At 34.5% G+C, this 20,647-nt stretch overlaps 3 protein-coding genes across 4 annotated transcripts in view; 1 reads left to right on the top strand and 2 right to left on the bottom strand.

Moving 5' to 3' along the window:
- The window catches only part of NLG-4 (neuroligin 4), a 269,767-nt gene extending 262,525 nt beyond the window's left edge, over positions 1–7,242 (bottom strand). For both annotated transcript variants that reach the window (XM_087415318.1, XM_087415319.1), the window contains exon 1: positions 6,201–7,242. The gene's annotated coding sequence lies outside the window, so the exon portion shown is untranslated. The remainder of the gene's footprint in view (positions 1–6,200) is intronic.
- The window catches only part of Nlg3 (Neuroligin 3), a 386,793-nt gene that overhangs the window by 121,585 nt on the left and 244,561 nt on the right, over positions 1–20,647 (top strand). The window lies entirely within an intron of this gene.
- Positions 16,068–20,647, bottom strand: part of LOC105153653 (uncharacterized) — a 58,656-nt gene continuing 54,076 nt past the window's right edge. The window contains exon 14 of the mRNA XM_087415317.1: positions 16,068–19,364. Coding sequence (XP_087271443.1) covers positions 17,369–19,364 — 1,996 coding nt within the window. The 3' untranslated portion in view covers positions 16,068–17,368. The remainder of the gene's footprint in view (positions 19,365–20,647) is intronic.

Here is a 20,647-nt window from a genome sequence, read left to right as displayed (position 1 = left end):
AATAACTGAATCTCTCTCTCTCTCTTTCTCTATAAATATCATATTTTGAATTTACATATAACTGGTTCTATCCAATAAATATTTATGAAAGATTTGCTTATCTCTTTGGAGGAAAGAGAAGCGATCGAGTCGAATTATTTTATAATTGAAAATATAAATAAATTTTTATGATAAATTTAATACAAAATTTAAATAATTTTTTTATTATAGAAAATAATGTTTATAATGTTAATAATTTAAATTTAAGAAATTAAATTTAGTAATTTATAAAAATAATTATAAATTTTAGTGCCAGCAATAAACTGTAACCAGCGGTTAAACTGCAAGTTATAAATAAATTTGTTATTAATTAATATTAAAAAATTAAGGAAATATTTATATAAGAAAATTTATTTAAGAGGATTTTTATATGGTGAAATATGTAATAATTTAGGTTTAAGTAAAATATATATAAATTTTTTAGGATAGATAAATTATTTAAAAAATTAGGATCAGATACCCTATTATTATAAATAGAATTTAAGATAATTAAAAATTAAATGTTGAAACATTACATTTAAATAATTTGGCGCTATTTTAAATAGTTAGAGGAATTTGTTTTATAAATGATAGTCCACGATAGGATAGACCTAATTTTATGTATTATTGTTTGAAAATTATTTTATTAGAAATAGATAATTAAAAAATTAAATTTTAATTTGAATTCAAAATGTAGAGTTGTTAGGAAAAAATGAGTTACAATTGGTTAAATTATTATAAGGATTTTAAATTTTAATATTTAGATGAGGAAGGAATTAACCGAGAATATTATAAGAGTTAACTATTTTGGCTATGTAGAATCTCTGATGTTATGGCTCTCGCCATTGATTGTGTTCTAAGATCCTAATATCCCAGGGTATTAGGACACTCACGTAAACCAGGATCGAACTATCTCTCTAAACGCAGCGGGAATCAAATTACATCATGAACAATAATTCCAACCATTCCTGCCGTTCAATTACAAACGGCAATGACAAGAAGCGAGATTTTACATTGCTTTTCGGAGAATAAATAATTCTAGCCCTGTGGCTCTTGTATTCCTTAATAAAGCTAAGTCGAAGGCTCAAAACAATGAAAAAAATAAATGATCTTCAATTTGAAAAATAAGAGGTTCGAAGTCAGCTACTAATAATTCCCGAAATGCATCGGTTGATATCGTAATGAAATACGCTACAACGGATTATCGACTCGTCGTGCCAAAATTCGTTCGCTCGATGGTAGGCGAAGTTACCGCGATATGTTACTTAAATGGTGATACCGAAACTACGATGTAAAGTGAGACATTTTTCACTCGTGCCCGCGTGTGAGATATAGCGCGTCATAGTGTGCACATCGCATTTGGCCGAGTTCCACGCGTCCGCAGGATTCTCCGTTCGCAATTTTCGACGGAATATAACGCGTCGACATGGCGCAGTGAGCGATTACGTTACAAATACACAGACGCTAATAAACTTTTGTCATCCAATTAATATCACGAGTAGTAGTATTAATAAACATTTTCCTCGTTACGAAAGGCAACGTACAGTTACTCGATGATTCACTCGATAAGTGAAAAATGATCTTTTTATATTTACGACTCTTCATTATTTGTGATTTTTTTTTTTCGTACAAAATAATTTAAACTCATAAAATAATCCCAGATTATAGCAAAGAAAAAGAATTATTTCCGATTGATATAATTAAAACTTAAGGTAATAAGTGTTTAAAAAGTCAGATTTAAAAATTGGAGAATAAAACATAAGAAGATAAAAAGGATAAAAAGGATAAATATAATCGGAAAAGATTCTGAAATGTTGCAGATTAATAGACGCAACATAATCTCTAATTTAACAATTAAAAGATTACAGGTATCAAGAACTCAAACTACAAGAATCTTAAAACATAAAGACTTAATAAGGAAATTTTTTAATTTTAAAACTTATTAAACCCAAAAGATAGTCTTAATCTTCATTTGAAGAATCCAAGATTTAAAAGACTTAAGACGTAAAAGAATCTATATATTTAAGATCAACGGTGAGTCTGCTGAGAATTTAATTGTAAGATTTAAGAAGCTTCCTGTAAAATTGTTGAATCTAGGAATGAGGAATGAAAGGATTTGAAATCCGACGTTAAAAAATATGTCAAGAAAATAAAAAAATTTTTTTTTTTTTTGAAATATTCCAAGCTTAAAAAATTCAAATAATTATGGTAATGAAAAGTAGAAGATCTAAAATATCGACAATTTGAAATATTTAAGCAATTTCTTAACACAATTTAATATTATTTACATTTACTTAACGTCCTCTTTATCTGGAAATATCTCAACTACAGTTATTTGAATTCTTCATCGCATTGTTGCAATTTCATGAAATTTTCAATTCATGGATCGTTACGTTTCCTATAAAAAAAAAACCCCCCTATACAATATTTCAATTTTAGAACCTTGGTTTTTAGAATCTTTGATTTTTGAACCGACAGGACTCCATTCACGCTGGAAAGAAACTTTAAGAAAAGAGGGAAGGAAAGAGTAATACGTCTAGAGTTGAAGGGGACTGCGGCAGAAGCGAAGAAAGAGCGAAGTTGGCTGAACTCTGATTATGGCGCGAAACGGGGACAAGTCGAGATGAAGTCGAAGTAGAGGAACCCGACCACACCGAGAAGAAGAGGAACCCGACGAAGGGATGAATTCTCCCGTTCGCGCTGTCTCAATCTATCGTGCCTCGCGTACGCGCTCACGTCTAACCAGAACGCGTTACTTACGCACGCCTACCAGAAAGCCTTCTTACATACGTCACTGCAGCGCGCAGAATGCATTTCATCAAAACTTGCGGCTTCCGTCTTGCCATCGACCGTATGCCCTATTCACTACCCGTACCGTGAATCAGCCTCTCAATCTCGGATATCGCATAGCCGAAGACTTGCTATGCGGACATACTCCGTGTGCATGAGCGAGACCATTTACAGCATGAAATAAGTTTCCAACTACTTGAAGTAATCTTACGAACAGCTACGTGCGGTGAAAGTCCAAGAATTTTCCTTGGTTTTAGTAACGATAGTTAATCTGTATGTAAGAAAGAAAGAGAGTTGGAATGTTAAACATTCTATAAATACATGGAATAATCCTATAAATCATATAGATGGAACGTATGGTTGACATAAACTTGTAGTTATTTTTAATTTTATACAATTTTATTTAAATTAGAATCTGGAAATTCTTGTTCTACACTTTTCTTGATATGACAACTGGCGTTGTAACATTATTGTATGAAGCATCTTCACATGGAAAAGAACATGTTTATTTAATTACAACTCCCGACTGTTGAATTAAAATTTAATGTCAACTACATGTAACTCTGCGTTTTAAGGAATATTATTGAACTGAAGATGGCCAGATCGTGGCTGAAACGTTTAATGTTTTAATTAATGTAATAATAATTAAAATATCACAAACTATAATCTGTGCTTGTGTTTTAAAATTATAACCACGTTAGTTTTCAAGATATATTTTTAACGAATTGTTATGATCATATTATTATTATTATTATATATACATATGTATACATGGAAAGGATAACTTTCATTATCAAAGCATTTAAAACTTTAACTGATGTGTGTAGATCTGAAAATAACTATATTGTATCTAGAGAGGTGTAGTTAAATTTTTAAATACTTGAGCAAAATCATTTTTTTCTCTCCAAGTTAGATTACCTGCACTTACTTATACCGTTAATTAAATCCCGCACATACTCAGCCTTGTACTTTCATTAATAATCTTACGTTGCGCCGCCGTTTTCATACATTATGCTATGAATATTAAGATGTTGATAAATGATTTCACGCGATGATAGCAGAAGCGATTGCGCATTACCTCGTCCGTCGAATCTCGCCATATATTTCTTGAAGAGGGAACACGGAGTGTACACATGCGAGGCACGTAATCCGCGTTTCGCCGTTGCGTCGGGAAAGATAAATCAGGCGTCTTATGTACGTAAGCAGAACAAATTTCATTCAATCGAAATCGCGCGGGTATGCGTCGTGTGTTTGTTACCTGCCTGCATTTATCAATAGAACACATTTGCATTCCGGGCTCTTCGCGCCGATGCCAGGTCGGGGCGGAGGGATTATTTTTCCAATACGGTACAAATACAAGAGGCGTATTTTCGAAAGAAAATACGGAATATGAGATTGAACGCGGGTCCTCTTCGAAGAAGAACGTTCCGTTCGAGAACGATATCGTCTTGCTTGTAGAACCGCAAAAATTTTTCTACGGTATTCTCGTGAAACTCGAGCTTGTTCAAAATTACTTACAACAAGCGCAAAAAGAAAATGAGGCAGAACACAGTCTTCCGTTAAGCGAAACATCAGTCGTCATCGAAATTATCTTTGACCCGAGAAGTCATCTGGAGTATTTTTACACCCCAGGAAATAAAAACATGTGAATTTGTTTAATGTATTTCTTTTCTTTTTAATAACCATGTCGAATTATCAATTACTGATTAAATATTAATTAGTAATTTCGTTGGAAACCTGCAGTAAAATAGCGTTCTATCAATTAAACTCTTCATTTCTTAGAAATACAATTATAATAAGCTACTTAACATGTTTATTTCGTTTAATATTTCTTTGGTTTTTACATTTTTTTTCGAAAATTGCGATTGAAATATGAAATTCATACCCGCAATGTCCTCAATTATTAATAAATCGGAAAACAATCGATAATACGCAATATGTTGTTAATAATATAGTGATTTTAATTAGAGTGTAAAAACATTCGCGTGACCGTTTATGAAATGAGGAAAAAGCAAGTGACTACCTCCCAGTTGGTTATCTTCGAAAATGTAATTGCAAGACTGCAGACACGTAATTATGTTTATGCGCTTGAAAGATTGTATATATGCTAAGCTACGCGCTTAAGGGTTGAACAACATTACGTGCTTCGTGTAACCGCCGAAGCCAAAGATATATCGCGTTGGAGAGTTTATTCCAGAAGTGTCTGAAACTTCTTGCAGTGCGCTTCGGCACTAACCACGAGAGCTCACAAAGGCATAATGAGCACGTAAATCGTCAGAAACTTGTAATCCGCTTTGAAGTCGGCGCGCGCGGGTGAATCGCGACATGGCGGCTGCACGTAAATTCCGTCGGCCGTTTATGCAAATTATCGGCGGGCCACAGGGTTAATACATTTTCGCGTGCGTGCGTGCAACGCGATATCTATAACGATTCGATAGCTCGGCTACGTTCGAGCTCTCCGAGTATATTTTCCAGCGAATTTACAGCATTTGCATACTTCGGGAATATTTAAACGCGGAAACCCCCGCGGCGGGTTACCGTTGGAAAAACAGGAATTTCACTGTTGAGCGAGAACGCCCGCCATGTTTCCGCGCGATGTGGAAGATCGAAACGATGAGGTCCCGTTTAACCCCCGCCGCGCTGCCAATTCAACACAGAACCGCGCAAATCTTCTCTCGTTAATTTTAACTTATTGAACGTTTCCATTGTCCAACAAATGGACAGTATTTTTTATTATGATTGAATTGATGAAAAGTGAGCATGAAACGATGTCTGCAACGTGTGATTTAACAGTTTAAATATTAAAATTATTTAAATATTTATTAGAGGCACTGGTTCCTCTTCGAAACTGTTTATAAATGTACATTAATATTTCACATATAATATGGGATACTATTAATATGCCTTCGATTAAAGTTATTTATGTATTCTACATACTACACAAGTGAAATATATTAGATAGCTTCAATTCCTTAATGAAAAATACTCCTGCATATCAATAAATAATTAAAATCATGTGCTGAAAAATATATATATTTTAATTCAGTTAAGAAATTTGTTCACGAAAATATAATATTAATAAGCGTTACATTTTATTATATAATCTGAAATAAAATATACATGATTATTTACCTTTTAATGATTTTTATAATTAATGCTTTAATAAATATGATATTCTTATTTTTACTTGATATATATATATCATTTCGTTTTTCTCGTTATATTATACTAAATAAATATTAATAATGTCCTAAGAAGATAATTAAATATGTATTTCGAAAATGTTGCGATTTTCTGATTGCAGAGAAAATATGTTACAAAAAAATATAAATAATAACAACGTGTGAATGTATAAAAAAGAATTGATAATAATTGTTATTATTAAAACTCACCATTTAGAAATAAGGACTCCTTGAAATTGGTGGAATCAAAAGAGAAAAGACTTGACGCACAAATTTGACACACATTTTTCCAACAACCACTAGAAACGCACAAACACACAAATGCAGACTCACTCCTTTTACGTACGATTGACAACGTGTGCCGAGATACGATAGCCGAAAGTTGAGTTAAATTAACTTAATTAACACGCAAACTTTTGATTAATCTCCGAACTGTACACTGCACAAGTTTACGACGCGATGAATCTTCTTTATCCTAACATTTCATCTTCTTCGCCAGTTAATCTGTTCCCCTCATTCATGGGCAGGGCAAACAATGTAATAGCGATCCGATATCGTTGATATATTACTGTATTGCGTTTCGTTAATCGCACGAACAGTATCTATCAGTAGAAACATCAAATATTTAAACTCTTCGTTGATATTCTTTACTTTTTAAAATCCATTTTGATGTCTATCAACAATTCAATTAATTAGGGTATTAATTATACATTTCACAGTCTGCAATTTTTAGACATTTATCTCTTCCTCGCCTCGAACGTAGCTGTTGCGAATATATTTCGTTCCGCCGCACATCTTTCGACTTCGTCGAATCGAAAAAAAAAAACTTCTTTCCGTGTTTTATCGATATCTTCGACACTGTATCACACTTCGATCAACGTCGTCGCCGGATATTCGAATAGCGCGAGCCTGCATCTTCCGGTCTGCGTTCACCGGAAGTGAGTCCGAGGGGATGTTTCAACCTTCGCAGGGGGGGACGTTTCAACATTCGACGACGCTTCCGCGCGCATTCCGCTCGCAGCCGCAAATCGCGTTCGGTGAACGCGGCGCCACGACGCCGAGTAGCGCGACACGACGCCCGGATTATCTCGAGCCGCGAACGCGTCGTCGTTCGACACCCCTACGGGAAACGGTGCGACGACGCGGGGCCACCCTCGGACGGTGAACCGGCACGACGCGACGCGACGTATGTAACGTCGCCGCGAGGTTCGCGAGACGGACTACGGCACCGGAATGGAGAGCTCCGCAAGCTCTCGCGCAACGCGACGCCAGAGCCTCCATTCTCGTCTGCCGAGCGCGCCACGGTCGATTCCACGGATTACACTTCGGGGTTGCTGGAGGGTTGCTGCGAAACCCGCTGGCCCGGCGGAGGGTTCCTTTTGTGAAACCAGAACCGTGACTACACCATGGCTGCATGGCTCGCTTTGGCTTAAACTTTACTTTACTTCGTTTCTTAAGATGGGATCAGTTTGTTACGACATTAATACTATTTGATACTTTCTTCCCTTGAATTATTAAAAAAATTCATAATTAGTCTTCTTGAAAAGCTCTACTTAAAAAAGTTGCAACTTTTCAAGAAGGTATAAGAAAAGTAAAAGTATACAGATTATTCTTTTATTGGTTATTCTTTAACCGGTATGAATCTAATTGTAAGAGGAAGAAGTTTAACTGGAAAAATGTATTCAGAAAACCTTTCGGAATCACTATATCTTTTTACAGCGTAAAATTGTTAAATATTTTTATTAATTCTTTACATTAACTTCTAATATTCATTTTTTATTTCGTAGATCGACGTAATCTAACTTGTACAAAAGCTGCATAAAATATAATGAAGGAGAGCAAACTACTTTGTAACTATAATATTTATCTGTGTTAAAACTTGAACCTCTTTATAACCTCGACGAATTAGAACTTAATCCTATATATATAGTAGTGAGTGTCAGATAAATAATAATTAAAGCGTAGCACAAGTACATTAGAAATTCTCCCAAAATTGGAAAATTGAAGCGTCATAAAGCGTAATCCGGCCTCGCAAGCTGGAATGTCTGGAAAGCTCAAGCGTCGTCGAAACGCGCCGCGCAGACTCGTGGGGACGCGCGAAGAAAAGGACAGTCGGTTATCGATTCAGTTCTGCCAACGGATGGACCCTTTTGCAGTGACTTTAGGGCCGTCTAGGGACTTGTCGAGGAACGTATCGCTTCTCACAAAGCAGAAACCCGGTAGATCGATGTCCTCTCGAAGGACGTGCGAGCCCAAACGCGCCGAATAAACTCGCATCAACCGCAAGAGCTCGAGAGCTTTCGAGCTTTACGCCCAAGACCGCTAATTGGATTGCTCGATTACACTGCCACCGTATTCCACACCGTCTTCTGGCCGAGATCTTGAAGCTAATTAATCTTATGCGTGAATGGCGAGCCGGTGTATTCGAGCAAAAAGAGACCGCATAAAAGTCCAACGAGATGATTGCGAAAAGTTTTCAAGTATTGCATAAATTAAAATGGTATAATATATTACACTATATGTATGTAATACAAAATTTTCTTATATTCAACAAATATATATAATTTTTATACGCATTCTTATATTATATTAAAAATATTATGTATAATGTAATATAATTTTATAAATATCTATGCTTACTAAAGTCAACATAAAATCAAAATGACTTTACTTTGATTTTTAATGTTAATATGCAGTCAAATTTTCTAATCAAAAATTATATCAAATTTGACTTGGTTCATTAAATAATTATGAATTTTTTTTTTAGATAAATAAAAACTTATACATCTCTCTCGTTGTCCTTTATCGTCAACTTCTTTAAAAGAACATTCCTTTTTGGTGCGTAAAAACAAGACTATTTGTCTGAATTTTTTAATACAAAATATCGATTTCAAATTTTGCACTTTTATTCTACGACAACGAGTATAATAAGAATTATTAAAAAATATTGATATTCGATATTTTAAAGCGTTTATCTCGAAATTGTTTTCAAACATGATATCTCCAAAATTATTGGACCAAATGTCTTCTACTTTAGTATATATTTTTAGTGTATGTCTATCTAGGTGATAAAAATTTTACATTCCCGAATTTTTAAAATGTCTTTTCCGCGGCAATAAAACTTTTTTTACAAAATATGCAATGTTAACTTTAAATCGGTCATTTTATCAATTTTCAATTTTTCCGTAAAAGTCGAGATATTACTCTACTTATACTATTAATAAATAAAATAAAAATAAGATTTTATATTTCAGATTATTATGAATCGCCATCGCAAAAAAGCAACTTTCCTTAGAAGCGCCTTCGTCATTATTTTACATTTTTAGAACAAATTAACATATTTTAATTAATTTTGTTTTTTATATATTATACATACATAGAATAAATAGAAACATAAAATAAATTTGTAAAACTTAAAATATATATAGGTATAGATTTAAAAAAAAATAAAAGTAATATAATTATGTTTCACACGTTGAAAAGGGAAAAGTTTCTTTAAATATATAATGTATAAACGTTTTTTTATTATGTTATACAGAAATATTCAATTATCCAAAAAAGAGTATTGTTTATTAAAAAATATTGCATCGGATTAAACGACAGTTGAATGTTCAAGTAGCGAAAAACTTTTTTGACACATAGAGGCTCAGGTGTATCTGCAGCGGACAATGTTGTTTATGAACGTTGACATTGTAATTTCGGATGTCTACAATATTGTGGTTTGATGCGTTGACGCTGTGTGTACGATTCGATATTCATAACATGACGCTGGTGGCTGTGAAATTTACAGCCACGAAACAATAAGATAATCCGAAGTGTCGAGATAGAAAAGTTTCACAAAATCTAAATTATTAAGTGATAAAAAAATTGTATTTTGAAAAATAATATAAAAATATCATAAAATATCATAAAATATTTAAATATCAAGCAGAAATATGCAGATGGCAAAGTAAATAATTTTACAATATAAAAATGAACAATTAACAATATTTTAAAATTTTTTATTTTGGATATTTTTTAAATCCATAAATATTAAAAATCTTTCGAGATTTAGAATTCAACAATTTTAAAATGTAATCGTATAAAATAATTTAATTCGATGATTCAATAATCTCATGTAAAGCGCATGTTTATTAAAGATTTTTTTAATTTAGTACATAAGTTATTAATTATTTTTACATTTATATTTTTTAAATTCAACGATGTAATTGTCTAACATATAGCGCAATCTGTTAAATAATTTTATACTTTAGAAATAACAAAGCTTTCAACTTCCAATTCGAAATTATAATATTTTTTATGTGCAAACGAACTTTTTATGTGATGATTTTTTTCCAATATACTCGGAGTACAAATTAATCATCAAATTCCAATGAAATTTTGCGAAACATGACCATTGCACAAGCATACGGTAAAATATCAAAAATCCAAAAATCATAAATTGTATTAAAATTCTGGCACACATCATTTTAGATTAAAATCTTTTTATGGTATAGCGAAATATTACACAATATATGTGAATGTTTACATGCAGAATTCTCTCATTTTCGCAGGCAGGCCAAACGGGAACATTCTCTCCTTACCGAATTTAACACTTATATTCGTCACGCTCAAAGTGTTACACGTTTAGAGTAATTCAACCGAAACGGAGTAAACGGAGCAAGCTGAGTGATATACTCGTGTTCCGCTGCTCCTTTTTCAGGGCTCTATTGTGATCTCGCATAGTCGAAATTCGACGAGATATATCAGAGGATTCCATCCTGCTGGCAGCATGCGGGAGCTTGAAACTTTTTCAACATACAGAGGGATCGGTAGAAAAAGTTTTCCCGGCGGGACTACTAATTTCGTTAACGGCCGAGTCCTCGAGTTCTTTGGCGCGTGAACGAAATTTATTCCACCACAAAACTCTTGAAAGGATAAAGACTTTCGGATATCACGTCGCTATCACTGTTGAAAAATATATTTGTAATAAATTAATTTATTTTCCCCGATCACTTTTTAAATAAATACAAAGATATTATACTTTTGAAATCAGTCAGGGAGCCATTAAGATAAAAGAAATAGTCTCAAAGAAGGTAAAAACATTCTAAAGAAATTTTTTAATGGTCCTCAAAGTTTCGATTCAAAAATTTGATTATCACGAAAACGAGAAAATATTCGAAAGAGAGTCCAAAGGGATTTCCAAGAATCTGTAGATCTCAAAAAAACCTTGAGTTCCAAGAATCCAATCCATTCTAAACGCGTTCAACCCGTTCTAATCCTTCGGAAGATGAATCGCCCTGTTGGGCATCCAGAAGACAGAATGCAGACGTTGCTGATGTCGTCTAAGAGTGCATGAAAGAAAACGACTCACCATGTCTCTCACCATTCGACCAAACCATGCTCTTTGTCAACCGAAGGGTGGACAGCCTCTCACCCGGAAGGTTTCAGCAGCGGAAATGACTGAGAACGAAATTCAATTTGCTCGACGAGACAAGGCTCGACGCGACGACATTGAAGACGTGTCTGAAGAGGTCGGTTAACCGGAAACCGTAGCTCGGTCGATGTTCTTAACGAGAACATCCAGAATACGCTGCGAGAAACTCTAAAGCTCACGTAATCGGATCGCACCGAATAATGGGAGCTTGCGAGGCCTATGATAAGTAATCCTTCAATAGTTTAAACCAGGACGCTGTTCTTGGCATGCAAAAGAGCTATATCTCAAAGATGTTTGAATCCAAAATTCTTTAAATTTTCCAAGATTGCACGATTTCTAATCCTATTGATTCACAATTGTATTTAAATTTAAGATATGATATAAACAATTTAATCCTTAGATGCCACTCTTATTACGACATCTGAGGTTTCTTAATTTTACTTTATATGCTATAACTTCATTATTATAAAGATACGTAGCTGCTGGTTACTGTTGTATTTCTTAATGTCTAGCATTCTGATTGAAAAACGTATTTTGTTGTATTCATTTCTATACAATACGTATGTGGTGAATACATGAGAAAAGGCACCGAAGAGTTAAACTTATTTTAAATCGTTTATATTTATAACATCTAATACATAATTTTTATTATACCGTTTCGATCGATAATTATAAAAAGCATGACGATGTATCAATATATGCGTTTCTGAAAGTCACTTTTAGAGCGAAATATATAAAGATCGAGGATGCTAATGCACAATTTACATGTTGAGTAGCCGAGCAATCAACTTTATCGTCACACGTCGCCATCAAGCACGCTGTAAAGGATCTTTGGATATAATTCGGTGCGACCGATGTCGAAAGATTTTCGCTCTAACGAGACGTGAACGCAGAAGCAAAATCACATTCACGTTTCGCAACAAACGGTGACGTCGAATTGCACTTCTCACGCTGCCTTTCCTATCTCTGCCAAAGTGAAAATAGGATGAAAAGAAGTGCAGACGAGAAGATTCAATTTACTTCGTAGATGGAAATGAGGATCCACAAAGACTGCCCAATGAGAAATAACGAATATTCAAGAAAAAGCTTTGTTTAGTAAGTTTACTTAGTTTTGCTTTTCTCGATCATAAATATTATTTGACTACACAAAAATTGCTAATTAATGCATTAATTACTCAAATTGAAGGATTCGAGGAATAAGAGATCTGATTTATAAATTACTCAATTTAAAGGTATTAAAAAGATTAATAGATGTAATGTTTCACGAATATAAAGCATTTTAGAAATTATATAAAAATTACAAGAGTTTCAGAAATTTTGATATTTCTGGAGACTTTGAGATTTATTTACGGACAGCTGTTAACGTGCATTGACAATTTTATTTCGCGTGTAATGCCAAAACTTGGTCTGTCAAATGATAAAAATTGATCTCTCGTAACGACATTGTAGGGCATGTACTTTTTTATTGGATTTGGGTTGCTGCAAGTTGCTATCGAGTGTCGCCGCGACGATGGACAATTTTCAACTTCGATCGCCCTTGGCGTCTGTCGAACAGGTACAAACATTAATGAAGTTATCCTTTGGAACTTTCTTAATAAAGAATTATTGAGTCTGTATCGGTACCTTGTTAGTTAAACTGGAAAGCATCATCTTTTCAGTCGCAATATGTAATTCGATGAAAATTCTTTAAAATTTCCTAGACAATCGATTTATTAAAAATTTTACTATTCAAATATTTCAATTTTTAATACTTGTAATAAATAAGTAAAATTCATAAATTATGAATGAAAAATTAAAAAGACCTATAAATTGATATTGGATAATTTTTCAGAAAACCTTCTTGATCTTTTTGTATTGATTTTAAGAGGGACCTGACTATTTTAATTTGTGTAAAAAAGAGAAGATGAGTAAATGCATTTAATGAGAAAAAGAGAAACGTGAAACCTAATCATTTGATAAAAAAACTTGATAAATTAACATTCGAGCTATTAGACATGGCGTATCACAGGCATTCGAATTGTTTCTTTATGGATCAGAGCTATTTCGAGGTGAGATTAAGCTTCCATTTAAAGATATTTTCTTTAGATTTGTCTTCCGTTTGTGTCTCGTTCAAGAATTTTCTCGACCATCTCTTCGGACGTTTGAACGTTCCTTTTCTACCTTTGCAATCTTAGATCTTTGAGTCTCTGAAATCTGGAGCTTTTTAACTGTAGAATTTTTATTTATTTCGTAGGGGGATTTCTTGGATCCTGAGATTCTTTAATCCTTTTAAATTGTACAGTTATTGTTCTTGGACTGTGCTTCTAAAATCCTTGGAATTGAAATCCTCGGACCCAATAGAGATTACAAATCTCGCCAATGGAAACTTCTACAACAAGGGACGCACAATTGCGGTCTCTTCGATTACTGTCATTTCCACTGAATGTACCATTGTCGTTTATTTTCCACCCAGCTTGAGACTGAACAAGAGGTCGTTTTACAGAATATATGTGATGTTATTTTTAACCACAGTAAGATAATTAGCATTGCATGCAAATAACTCAACGTATTTGAAAAAGCATCGTGACTCGAACAATTTTTAAATAGAAAGCTATTAACATTAATATTAATTAAGATAGCTCGAGCACGCGAGAGAAATAGATCGTAATTAATCATAAGTTGTAAAAAAAGAATTATTTAAAAAGTTACTTAAAATTTATTAAAAATACAATTTTTTAAATAAATTATTCCCAGTTGTCCGTGCATTGTAGGTAATTAAAGAGAAGTTATTTAGGAACATGTACTCATTTCAAAATCTAATTAATCTGACATCTCACATTCAGTGGTCACCTCTCAAGCAATACAATGTATTCTAACTGCCAAGTAGCTGGCATTGTCTTGCAAACAATGGCCACTAGTGGAAATAGACGGACCGACCTTGTCTAGGGAGCAGGCAGCCGGTGCAAATTTATTAATTGGTTCAGACGGAGAAGACGAAATTATGTACCTATGCATTCGCAGCACCTCCGACGCCGTCCGAGGCATAATAATGAGGTTGTCGTGTAGGTCCGTGCTTAATCGTTGATTATCGTGTGATAATTAGATGCGCGTGCCGCAGATAATCACGATACGGAAATTACCCTTCTCATCGACCGACTGATTGCAAACTTATGTAGCATAACTGTAAATGCAGTTTAAATCATTATGGGAGTGAATATTATTCTAATTTTAATTTACATTATTTTTAATAATTACTTTGAATTATAAATAATAAGAGATCGCGTGATTATATTTTACTAAAGTGACTTTATTTTATTGAACTTTCATAGAAATTCTGTTTAATTATTAAATTTGTTTAATTATTTAAAAAACGTTATTTTTATACTCGTACATCTAACAATGTTCTTTAATGATATTTTTTAATATTGTACTGATTAAAGATTTTTCAACGTTTGCTTTAGTACGCTTAGTTATGTTAACAACATTCTGTTTACTGATAAAATTAATGTTTTAATCGATTATTTCTGAAAATTAATATAAAAATAATTTTTATATTACAGAATTTAAATTCGTTATTCAGATGACAAAGGTCTAAGATAAAAAAACGAAGATTGCTCTATTTCACTATCGCTATTATTGTAATTCTATAGAAATGGAAATCCATCCTCGAGGGACTTGGAAGACAGAATCTAGCTTTTGTTCCCTCCGTTACTTCTGATAGTATATCATTCTGACAATGGGTCACGCGGTGCCACGCACCTGTCATGGCGACTACAAGTCCTTCTCCAGTCGTCGTGTGCAGTGGATGATTACTGGTTACACGCTGTCGCATAAGGTAGAGAGTCCCCGGCATCTAAACGTTAACTTAACGACGCATATATACTCCAACTCCGAGAATATGACCGAGTTATCGCTGTCAGATTACTCGTGTCTTGCAGTTCGGCAAACTGATACTAAACTGATGAACTTTGCTCATACATACAAACCATGAGATCAGCGAATGTGTAATTAAGTTAAATAACTTATAGAGAAAATTTCGATCTACCTAAAAGACTTTTTCTTAACAATAAAATTACAAAAATTATTTTATTATCTGTTTCTATTTTGAAACATCTATTTTGAATATTTAACTAAAAAATATTTTAATCGTCGCTGTGCGCCCATTGAATGTCACATTTTAGAAACTCAATTTTGTCAAAATTCACAAAGTCCCATCAAAAACACTCGTCTTTTTTTCGCTTCTTGAACTGTGATCATGGTAACGCTTTCGAACGGATCGCATGACGTAGAACGGGATGAAACGAAAACACGAGAAAAGGAGGGTGAAAGAGATAGAGGCAAGAGAGAGAGAGAGAGAGAGAGACAGACTGATTGCAGAAGGGTAGGAGGGTTAACGTGAAAATGGCCTTTTCCTTTCCGTACGGCGACGGTTAGAGACGAGGAGAATCCCATTATCGGGCGAACTTTGAAAATCAATTCGATCCACCGGTAATATAAGTGAGAACTCGCCAACCACTTTGTCGTGCTGTACCTCCCTGCATCTGCGCGACTTATAGACCTGCTTCACTTAATAACAAAGTTTGCGGAACGTACGTAACGTCAGAGGATACACGGTGCAGTATACATATGAAAACGGGGGCAAGACACGATAAATTGTCGATAGGATAGATTCTCATTTCGAATTTTCTGTTGAAAAAGTACGAAAAACGTTTATTTTTCATCGTATGAAGTTATAGGCGTACAAAAGAGCGGATGCCTTGAAAATTATTAACATCTAACTCACGACGTCTAATCGATCATGTTTAACTGATTTAAATCGTTCAAACGATCGACAACGCTCGAAAGCAATTTTAATATTTCATATGGACATATACGTACCTCACTTCATTCAAATCTTAAAAATATTGTCACGCTGTTTAAAGTCTTAAACATTCACGGCATTATTTACATGATGTACAATTGGATTATAGAAGATAAGCAAAATAATGTGAACATCCGGGAAATAAACCATCTACTTGTTTTATTAATAAGAAGTTGAGTCACTATTAATCAATACAGATTCTAATACAGATTCTATCTTTGTAGAATAGAGTCATGTTTGAATAGTGATTTCTTTAATAGAACATTCTCTAGTTACTTAAAAGATACTGAAAGGAAATCTCTTCTCATTTCAGAACTATAAATATAATTCGATAATATTTAAATTAGACAATTGTATTGGCCAGGAAAGATGTTGAAGTTTTGAAAAACAAAGGGCAATTTTAGAAAATAGGATGAGAAGGAAATTTCTTTTTTCAATATCATTTATATAAGCAATTAAAAGATTGAAAAATCTATTAAAAGAATAGTACAACGTTCCATTATAACTATTCAAGCATTGCGTAATCTATTCCAACAAAGATAAAATATGTAATATAAATGATGGGTCATCTATTTATTAATAAAGCAAGTAGTAAAATAAATAGTATACTTTCCATAAGTGTTCAAATTATTTCGTCTATCTTCTATCTGTGTCTATAATTCTAATTAGTCATAGAAAAATAGTATATGATACAATTAATATATAATAATGATAATAAAGAAAGTTATACTTGGACGAAATGCGCCAGCGTTGCTAAAATGTTGTTTAACACGTTATTTAACAACGTGAAACTAGATATTCTATATATAGAATAATAATAAATAATATTAATTCTAAAAAGAATAATCTTGATGGATTTAATATAAATAAAAATTGATTGAAAAAAAATTTTTTAACAATTTAAAACGTAATTTAAACGCAAAAAGAACAGTTGTTGTGTTAATTTCATTACCGTTACATGCAAATATGCACACACTCGCGAATGTTTCGTGGAAGAGATTGGGCGGCAACAGGACTGCATCGACACTTGGTCGGAATGGTAGAGACCCATCTGCATTCCATCTACGCGTTTGCGAAATAGAACGGGATATAACACGTGGCTCTCGAATTGGCTCCCACCAATTATTTCTTGTTCGCTGGCTTCCGTTTGATCGTACCGGTATTCGAATTACTGGAATTCCCGTTGCTGGCGGACGACGAGTCCGTGCTGGAGGTCTTCTCGCTCTTCGGCATCATCGTTGTCGTTGGCGTCGGTATGCCTGACTTGGCGTCGAATGTCGATGGCGCGTTTGTGATTTTACTGGCCGGCGCCTCCACTCTCGGCGCGATTTCTGTCTTCTCTATGTACGACGGCTTTTCAATACCAGGCTCTTCCCTCCTGCGTGAAAACGACGGAATCCTCGTAACCTTTGGCTTCTCCCTCAGGGACGGCTTTTCCCTTTGTTCCAGAGCCCTATCTCGCTCGCTGTTCTGACAATTCTGCTGTTCTGGCGACGGTATGGCTGACACCTTCGGTATATTCCTCTGATCCCTGTTCCTCGGTAGAGTCGCTGTTGGCTTTATGATGATCTTCGGTTGTTTCAGACTACCCACCGGGGCACAATTTTTCGGTTCCCGTGCCGTGATGATTATCCGCGGCTCCCTCTTTTCCGTTTCTCTTGAAATCATCGAACCACCAGAAGTATTTGAACTTTCCGATGATCCTCCGTTTCGCACTGGATCAATCGTCTTTATTTCGTGCTCGATCTTATCCTCAGAACGCGGTGTTGGACTTGGTTGTCGATTGACTTGACATTGATTGACTCTTGGCGTGATCACAATCTTTGGTTCTACCGTGGGCAACACAGCGCCAATGGCATTTCTCTCGTCCTTGCTGATCACGATTTGCGGTTCCGATGTGGTCGATGTCATTATGCCTGACGATTCGCACGGTTTGTACCAATTTGGGTTGCCCACGTCCAAAAGCCCGGAAGACTTGCCGAGATCGCCATCGACACTCTGCGAGGTCGGTGAGAAGGGATATTGACTTCCATGAAGCGGGCACTTTGGGTTAGCATAAATAGCATCCACACTTCCGCCAGCCTGGACGTTTCTATTTCCTTCCAAGGAATCAATAATGTTAGGATCGGAATTATTTCTGCCGGTGTCTGGCCTTTTTAGTAACGGACCCACATGCAGATTTGTTGTCATCGGCTCACCTTCGATTTGACTTTCGTTTTCTTCTGCGAAGAAACCGTTTTTTTCTAGGCTTTTGGAGGCTCCAAATATTCTCGGAGGTGGTAACGGTGGTAGATTCGAAAATAAGTTCACACGATTACCACTCTTATAGTCTTGTAACGAATTGGCGTACTGTTTCGATACAAAGAGACTACTAGGCGCCGGAAGTGATCGTCTCTTCTCGATATCTGGCAGTACTTTGGGATAATTTCGACGTTTTATTGTCTTTAAGGCCTCCTCAGGACTGATGCATTCTCTTTCCATCGTCGGTTCCCGACACGTGACATTCACATCACTTGTACCAAAAGTCGTTAAGACTGGTCCAGTTTTTATGTAGATCTCTTCGTCGTGAGGATCTTCGTATTTCGATTGTTCAGGTAAGGACACTTCGATATTTGTTCCCGGACCAGGACGAGGCAAACGAGACTTCAGTTTAGGGTTAATCTTGGCGTAGAGACTGCTCGCGCTTCCGGAATCCGACTCGTAGATTCTGGGAGTGGAGAAATTCGGCTTCATTGTCTTTAAAACGTTCTCCATCGGCAAAGGATCGCTCCTAGAATGATGATGCTCTATGACGACCACTTCAGGAGTCATCAGCTGTGGACTTAGCTCATTAACTATTTCGATACTCTTTGTTAACTCGATTGGCACTTGATTCAGAATGGATTCTGTTCTGGTCGCTGGCGTGGCGTCAATAGCCACAGAAATTTTTGGCAATTTCGACTTTTTTCCAGGGCGCACAACCAACGCCGGGCTCTCATCGTAAATCGGTTCGTCTTTCCTCTCCTTCAATACTTCTTCCTCTAAACGTTGCTTCTCTTCTTGCTGCTGCTTAGTCAGTTTCTCCTGATGCTCTTTCTGTAACGTTTCCCGCGTTTTACGTAAAAACCTCGGCGAACATCTATACAAACAAAACAGAACTAAAAGATAAAACTCCGATCGATTTCATAAGTGTTTTGACAACATTTTTTTACACAACCAATAAAATAAATACAATAAGAAACTCTTCAAGTTCAACACTAACTTACCTTATATTATTAATTATAAAATTTAAGAGTCCTAACAAAGAGCATAGTGCTGGATGTTTTTGTTTAATCATGCTTTATTTCAAAAATAATATATTTACAATATATAACATTTTCGACCATCTACCTGGTCATTTTCAGCATACGACAAAAATTGCTTGACATCAATAATTTAAACATTCGCCATAATTCTTTACAATTAAAATTCGCCGCGGTGATTGAAAACCAGATAGATGATAGATGATTGTTATATAAATATTATTTTTGAAATCAAAGATAATTAAGCAAAGACACCCAGCACTTTATATCCTCTTTTTTACGACTCTTATTGTTTATAACGAAAATCTTTGTTGACCATATTGTAATTATAAAGTTGTTTACATAGTTTAAATTATTCAATTATTATATAATTGTTTCGATAATCTTATTAACAGGATTAAGAAGTAATGTGTTCTAACACCGTTACCGTTACTTTTTTTCAGTAGGGAGAGCTTTTTTGCTTTTTGTCTGTCGCTAACATTGTTACATCTTTACAGCAACAGTAGCGAATTCAGCCGTTACTTAAAAATTTAGCCCGTTAGAAAGTTGTTTAAAAATTTATTTCATCAGCGTTATAATATTGATGTAAAACACATTTAAACATTAAAATAATAAACAATAGATGTTTTAATTGTAGAATTAACTACCATGCGGATTAGTGTAACAACACATGTCTCTGTAAATTTTACGCAAAATTCGAAATCAATACTATTAGATAATGTTACTATTAGATAATGTTACTATTATAATTGAGAAGTTATTGCGTCCAATTATTGGGAATTATTGATTATAGAATACCATTTTACGATTTCGCAAATGAAAGGTACGCATTAATTTTGCAATTTTGGTCACAACTAGTAATAATAGCGGTTGCACTTTCACGTCCCGGAGCTAATTAATCACTTTTAATCTTGTACGTTATGCCGACAAGCAAAAAGGTACTTTGCCACACATATTTACTTAATGATACATTACATTTGTTTATTTCATATACAATGTTCTATAATGCACATTTGTCACTAAACATATTTCAGATATAATTTTACGATTTTACATCGTATGTTACAGCTGCATTTCATGAACCAACAAACGATATGTACGTACATAGTAAATATTACGT

The sequence above is a fragment of the Acromyrmex echinatior genome, chromosome 17 (assembly GCF_024713525.1).
Source record: "Acromyrmex echinatior isolate Ae372 chromosome 17, ASM2471352v2, whole genome shotgun sequence".
In the NCBI taxonomy this organism is placed as follows: Eukaryota; Metazoa; Arthropoda; class Insecta; order Hymenoptera; family Formicidae; genus Acromyrmex; species Acromyrmex echinatior.
The sequence above is the reverse complement of the archived record's forward strand: the minus strand, read 5'-3'. Positions and strand labels throughout refer to the sequence as shown.